Source organism: Anopheles moucheti, chromosome 3 (genome assembly GCF_943734755.1).
Source record: "Anopheles moucheti chromosome 3, idAnoMoucSN_F20_07, whole genome shotgun sequence".
Lineage (NCBI taxonomy): Eukaryota > Metazoa > Arthropoda > Insecta > Diptera > Culicidae > Anopheles > Anopheles moucheti.
This window is the reverse complement of record NC_069141.1, coordinates 33,751,393-33,758,795: the sequence shown is the minus strand read 5'-3', so window position 1 is coordinate 33,758,795 and position 7,403 is coordinate 33,751,393. Positions and strand designations below refer to the sequence as shown.

The 7,403-nt window shown below is 42.7% G+C and overlaps 1 protein-coding gene and 1 pseudogene across 2 annotated transcripts; one reads left to right on the top strand and one right to left on the bottom strand.

Annotated features, from left to right (window-relative positions):
• The first annotated feature begins 290 nt into the window (after positions 1 to 290).
• LOC128303281 (sorting nexin-2) lies at positions 291 to 4,770 on the top strand. 2 transcript variants are annotated; one of them, XM_053040180.1, is made up of 5 exons: positions 291 to 693; positions 1,163 to 1,284; positions 1,376 to 2,264; positions 2,328 to 2,480; positions 2,559 to 4,770. In XM_053040180.1, exons 1-5 carry the CDS (start codon positions 559 to 561, stop codon positions 2,607 to 2,609), a joined length of 1,350 nt encoding a protein of 449 aa, XP_052896140.1. In that variant the 5' UTR covers positions 291 to 558; the 3' UTR covers positions 2,610 to 4,770. The 2 variants fall into 2 exon arrangements, with proteins under 2 accessions (XP_052896140.1, XP_052896141.1); XM_053040181.1 differs by having other exon boundaries at positions 1,160 to 1,284.
• A 421-nt stretch (positions 4,771 to 5,191) lies between these two features.
• LOC128303285 (uncharacterized) lies at positions 5,192 to 6,746 on the bottom strand (annotated as a pseudogene).
• Positions 6,747 to 7,403: the final 657 nt, after the last annotated feature.

Sequence of the window (7,403 nt, the reverse complement as noted above, 5' to 3'; positions counted from 1 at the left end):
TTGGTTGTTTATTGTATTTTATTTATTTCGTTCACAATTTACATGACACTATAGGAATGCTTAGTAAAGATCATATTTCCATAAAATACCCTTTTGAAATCATTTGCTACTACAGTAGCTCAAATTTGGTCACTATTTTTTCTCTCTATACCTTGTTGTTCTAAACCGCTATCGCTTTGACAGCTCGCTCTTCTTCGTTTTTCTCCGCATGACGTTTCTTGTTTTTGCTGACGACAAGTAGTTAAAATTTCTTTTATCATCTCGTTTTTCGCGTACAAAGATAAGTGCAAGTAACTTTCGCCTCAATATTCTTGTCCCGCACCGTGTGCTGTAGGAAATTCGGTGCCAAAAAGCAAAAGTACGACAGTATTGTACGCGCGCACGGGTGCTACCGGGATAACAGGGTTTCATTGTTGTACAGAAGCGCCGACAGCAAGAATCTGCTCCAGGAGCGAGCCATTGTTGTGAGACTAGCCGTGTCCGTCGATTGAAGAAGGATAAAGAAAATTAGCTAGTAGTTAAGAAGGCAGCCGGAATCAACTCCGTAAGCGGCAAAAAATGGACACCAACGGTACCGTGGACCACGGAGAGACGGAACAGTTGCAAAAACACACCCAGCCAGCCTTCGACAATGTTGATATCACATCGCCGGACGATGAGAATGAAAACGATATCTTCGAGTCGGCGATTCAGGTTTGTGCATCTTTCGCTGGCTGTACGTGTGCCTGATTCCATTCCCTTGCACTTTTCTTATCAACTGCCAACGCACATGCAGGTTGCAATACAGTGCGGGCATGGCATCCGCTTTCTACCCGCTGGCAACGCGTGTGCCAACCGAACGAACCAATACCATTAAATTAAATTAAATTTGATTGAATTACGTTATACTGGGCGGTGCATCATAATTGGCAATAGATAAACTATGCGCCACCTTAAGTTCAGTGTGGGAGGGTGTGTGATTCACCAACGATACCACCCTGTAGAAAGGGCCCTATCATTTTCTATCCCCTATGAATACAGTGATTCACCAGCATAACCACGCACTGCCCATAGATTACGATAAGAAGGCTTGAATGGGCGTTTCATGTTCTTTCGATGCTCACGATCCCGATCGTCACTCATCCGTCTACTCTTTGTCGTCTTGTTCTCCTTTCGTCAGCAGGAACCATTATCGCCAGTGCTGGAGGATGTACCGACGGACGAAGCAGGGGATTTGTTTATCGAAATAGTTGTTGCTGACCCGCAGAAAGTAGGCGATGGCATGGGATCATATTTAGCGTACAAGTATGTGTATCCCGCACGGAAGTGAATACCGATCGTACGAACATGAGTTTTGCTAATGAATGTATTATTTTTCACACCTCAACCACAACAGGGTGTCGACGAAGACGAACATTTTAAAGTTTAAGAAACGACAATTCTTCACGATGCGGCGTTTTAGCGATTTTCTCGGATTGCACGACTTGCTTGTCAGCAAATATCTGCGGATGGGGCGTATTATTCCACCGGCACCGGAAAAGAACATCATCGGCACGACCAAGGTTAAAATGGGCAGTCAGCCACAATCAGAACCCGGTACAGGCGTTAACCTGGAGTGGATTGAGAACAGACGCGCCTCACTCGAACGTTTCCTCAACCGTGTCGCGCAGCATCCGATACTGTGCCAGGATACGGACTTTGTAAACTTCCTCGAAAGTGATCAAGAGCTACCGCGCGCCGTCAATACGGCGGCCCTGAGCGGCGCCGGTGTCATGCGTCTGTTCAACAAGGTGGGCGAAACGGTCAACAAGATCACGTACAAGATGGATGAAAACGATCCCTGGTTTAATGATAAGATCAATGAGGTCGAAACAATTGATGCGCATATGCAAAAGCTGCATTCCGCTATAAAGGCGCTCGTATCGCACCGCAAAGAGCTGGCCGCTCTTACTGGTGGTGTTGCAAAGTCGGCCGCACTGTTGAGCACTTGCGAAGAGCATACGGGTCTATCGCAAGCACTTTCGCAGCTAGCGGACGTGGAAGAGAAGGTCGAACTGTTGCGCTCCGAGCAGGCAAACTCAGACCTTTACATTCTGTCGGAGACAATCAAGGACTATATTGGGCTGTTCGGTGCTATAAAGGACGTTTTTCACGAACGAGTGAAGGTGTTCCAGAATTGGCAGCACGCACAGATTCAGCTGACGAAGAAGCGCGAGAACAAGGCAAAGTTGGAATTACAAGATCGGCGAGATAAGCTGGAGTTTGCCCAGAAAGAAGTGGAAGAGGTACGCAGATGCAAGAGAAGAAGATAACATTGGCAAATGTAACCGTTTTCCTTATATTTACAGTGGGAAGGAAAGGTGCAACGCTGCCAGAAGGAGTTCGACAACATCTCCAGTGAAATCAAGAAGGAAATGGAGCGCTTTGAGTTGGCGCGTGCCCGTGACTTTAAGTCAACGATTGTTAAATATCTGCAGGACCAAATGGCACACCAACAACAGGTAGGTGCAGTGGTGGTGATGATGAAGAAGTACATTCTATCTGTAATCTTCTTCATTGTACTCCTTTGATCTAACTAGCAAATGCGATACTGGGAAGCGATCGTACCGGTAGCCCGTGATATTGCATGAGAGGAACCGAACGCGATGAATCCGCCCATCCTGTATGACGACGACGATGATGACCGTGTTCCGACGACTGACAAACTGCGCCTCTCGATTAATTTAGTCGATTCCAATGCTAGGATATCGTAGAACGATACTACCTTCCCGTACTGCAGCAGGATAGTTGGCATTGGCATTCAAGTGCCAGTTATCTGCGCCTGACTCTCGGACGAAACAGAACCCTGCTGTTAGCGGATATAGTGTTAGGACAGCTGTTTGGATGTTGAACCTAAGATTTCTTATGCCTCATTTCTCTGCTCTATACACTCTCTTATGAATGTGAAGGTCCGTTTCCTTACGATGAAATTTGTTCCCATTGTGCACTAAAGCTACAGTTTTCGCAAGTAATGGTAGCAAAGAGATATCGATCGACCAAAAGTGATGTAATTGTAAATAATGACGTAGAAAGAGAGAAAGCGAGCGCATTTACTAAAAAAGAATGATGCTGGAGTAGTAGTACACACGGCTGGCTAATGCCACTAGTTAATGGCTTCACAAATGATGCTTCGACCTACCCCTTGTCACATATCTTTCCCTAGCAAAGTTAAACATCCACGCAACTTCGACAGCCTGGCATTTGTTTCCTTCCTTAGAGGTTTATCAGGTGCCCGTGTTTAGTTTGCTTGTTTGCGTCACGGATAGCTAAGCTCGATGTAAATATGTTTCTGAATTTGGAAAAGTACGTGGAGAGATAGTACCCGCATTAGGGGAACTGTAAAGTGAGGCAAAATCTCGAATAGGTGAGCGTTCGAGCAAACAAAGCATGACCGTAAATTTTGAGATATTTTGTGATTATTAGTACACCCTAAATTACGCAAGATGTTTAACATATTCAGTTTGAATTCCATTCCGCGTGTGAAATATTGTTTGGATTTTTTTTTTATTTACTACGTTACATTTTCTTTCGTTATACGCTCGGAATACATAGATATTTCTTCGCTTCGCTTCGAGCCAGCTGTTAAATCTTTCTTCCCAAGGCTAATTGTTAACGACGACGGAAGTATTATCTGAACCCGTGTACATGCGCTAGGGGTGCAAATAGTAGTAGTGCGATGCAACCCACATGTCAAGCGATACATTTGTGAGGATTTGAAATAATGATAGATTATTACAAAAACAATCTGTTTTTCTTTTCTGTTGATCGTGCGCAATGCCGGACAAAAGATATTGTTAGATTTTTGTCATAGGTTAGGATATACGAACACTATTATAATATGATGCATACACGACCGCTCTCATCCATTTCTTTCCGTTTCGGATCTAACTAGAGAAGGTATGTTCATAAGATAAACCAGATAATCAAAGACGGGGTGTCATCGATTTTCGTGACGTTAGTGTTTGGCGTAGATAGGCGATTGTGTTTACTCGGAACAACCGTTTGAATGTAAATCTTTTGAATTCCTTTCCTTTCCTTAATGCTGTGCTTAAATGTTAAACACTAAAGGGAAGGATGCATACGGCACTGTCAGAGAAGCACGGGCAACAAACGGAACCGAAACCGTCTTATATACACATACACACGCGTGTTAAGTGCAGAACCTATATCCGCTCGATTCGCCGTGTTCGCAAAAACCCCGCGATATGCTTGAAACAATCAAAACCCCAGTTTAGAGAATAATTTTGATGTATGGCGTTGCCTCAGTTGAAATCGTTAAGTATTGTTATTTTATGGCGCGCTTGACTGCAAGTGTTTCAATCAATAATAGGTCCCAGCATTCCAACACAATATGTAGCCTCTATTTTTGTATTTCATTTCACTGAGAGAGTGTTTGATTGGTTCAACCCGTCTACGAAACACGTCTCATACCTCGATTCGTAGCATTTATGTATACAAATCAGTTAAAAAAAACCCGAACGTATGAAGCGCATACTTCCAACGTATTTGCGAAGGATGCACAATCTGTGTTCTTAGACGATCCGTACGCGTGTGGTAAAATGTGTGAGTGTGTATGTATGGCTAGTACAGGAATTGAGGTGGTAAAGTTTTAGAACATGCAAACAGGTTGGGGAAGGCTTCAAGCTACATCTTGTATACTAATTTTCTCTAACCGCTTATCTCAAAACCCAGGACAGAATTTCCCTCTTTGTAGGGTGTTTTTTCCAGTCGTGCAAGCTGTTTACTGCATTTAATCGTTTAATTTTAATGAAAAACTAAAAACACACAGAGAGATACATACACACTACACCACGCAACACGTTCAAATGCCCTTTGACCGATGTCCATGATAATAAGCAAGAATGTTCGAGCAAACATAACAGACACAGCGAGAAATGTTATGATTAAAAAAATATATATACACATATATATCTATATTATATTACTAGTATTTGTGTAATGCTTTTGCGTACGAACAAACAAACGACAATTAATGCAACATATACATATTACTAGGAGTAAATATTGATTTTTAGGACTTAGGAACACGGAGTTGCTTTACAGATTGTGCTACGTCCAATCAATTCCAATGTAAGTAGTTTCTAAACACATAAATTAGTTTACTAATTCTGTTTTATTTTAGGGAACTTTTCAACTGTCATCCTTTCAACTACTACTGCTCAATGGCCATTTCAAACTGGATCAGAATGATGAGATAATTCGTAACAGAGGCCGCAATCTGTAACAAACGGTTACGGTAAGATGAGTTGTTTTTTTTACGATGGAAATTGTTGGAAAATCATACCGAAAACAGCACCGTGTAATCCAACGTGAACATCCGACAGGCGGTAAATTCGAGCGGTTGATGCAAGGTTTGAAGAACAAACACCTCTATCTGCAAGCAGAGCAAGTAATATAGTAACTTATCGAAAGAATACGTTTACGTTTAAGATCAGGAGGTACAGTACATTTTGCTTCAGCTTGTGATCCATGGGGCTGAGATTTAAACGAAGCAAAAGCTTTTGGGTCTTTCGTGACTGGAAAAAGGAAGAAAATAGTTAGGCTTTATATCGCGAGAAAACCACTAAGCAGATCGTTTTTTTTTTGGAACGCTAGAGCTAATGTAATAACTATATGTATCGTCACTGAAACTGACCTGCTCGCGAACCGTTTCACATGCCTCGGCAATACAGTACAGCTCATAGAAGCAAAAAAGACAGGTGAGTGCTTCATGGCCAAGTGCAGCTAACGCCACACTGTTCTGCGTTCGATAGTGTAGGTACAGTATCTCGAAAAAGTGATACAGCTTGCAAAAGGGTACAACCACAGAAAACTCCATTAGTTCCACAACCATCTTCTGCCTGGTAGAAAAAAAACCCCTATCGCTACTATGTTACCTGTGAGATAATGAACGTCATGCAGAGAAAGTTGCACGAGAGTAACATTTCCTGGTAAAGCTCGTGCGTCTTGGTACAGCAAGCGACAATGCGGTAACGCGCATCGGCCAAATAGTTGAGCTTGCTGCGAATATACACCGAATGCTGCGTGCGTCCATAGCCTCGCATACCCCTGTTCGGTCCGTTCGTGTGTTCCAACACCACCTGCTTCAGACGTTCGTTGAGCGCAAAGTGAAGATTTTGCAAAAACATCATAACCGCGTAGTACAGCGATACGGAGCAGATGATGTTCATCTTCGGATAGTAAAAGACGCACAGCGCGAATACCTCATTGCTAATGTCCTCATCCCGCTGCTCGATCACCTGCAGTAGCGCCAGCACGAAGGAGCTCGTCACGATCAATTGGCTGATGATGATTTTACGCAAAATGCGCCATTTCATCCACCGGAAGCCCAGCTCCGCTACGCTAAACAGTTCCTGTTTCAGCTGAAACAACTCCCGGATCAACTGGGCAATTTCGTAACGCTTCTGGTAACGCCTCAGTACGGCCGACAGAAACGTTTGCAGCACCACCTGGCCCTGCACCGCACTGATAACCTTATTGACGTAGGTTTCCTTAAATCCGTTCCGAAATTGTGTGTCACTCATCAGGAACTGAGTGCCCTGGTACGTTGCCGTACATCCAACCGCCAGCACAATGCTATAAATCACCAAAAACGTCGACACACGCAGCTCCTTACTTTTCCGGTCGTAGGTAATGTTTAGATAGCCAAATAAGATAGCAATTACCGTGCTTAGCGTTAACAAAAAGTTCAGCCCTTTATCGTTCATTATTTTCGAGCAATTGGTTCTAAATGTTCCGTTACAGATTGTGGAGCAATATTTGGAGCAAGAGGCTTTTATACTTGCGGATTGCGCATTAATTTAATTATTCAAATTGTTATCGAAACAGCCAGGGATAACTTTGGATTGGATTAGAAAAACACCAATCTTGACCGACAATGTTTACGCTATGCATATTGCATGAGCTACATATTACTAACTGTTATTACTGGTGTTTATTCTACTCATTGGACAAACCACAAGAGCCTATCATTTTAATGAAGTACGGTGTATCAGTAAATACTAGCCAGGATGTTTAAAAACCGTCATCACTAACAAACATTTCCTAATATACTGGTATCAGCATTAGGAACGGTTTGAAAAACCAATCCTAATGATGTACTTTAGCTGCTTTAGAAAACGTATTTAGTCTAAGCCATTTCGTGACACGCTATTTGATGAACAGCGACACACAGTATTACACGTTTCTTTATTAATGGTTGTGGTATTGCGAATTTGCTGTTGCAATGAATATTTTAACTCTAGTCGGTTTCCTTCCCTAGCTCGCGAAGGACTGTTATTTCCTTTTTTTGTTTTATTTTTGGTTTGAGTTAAGGCAGGAACAATGATCGATGGCCGATCTTTAAATATGGAAGCATTTTAATA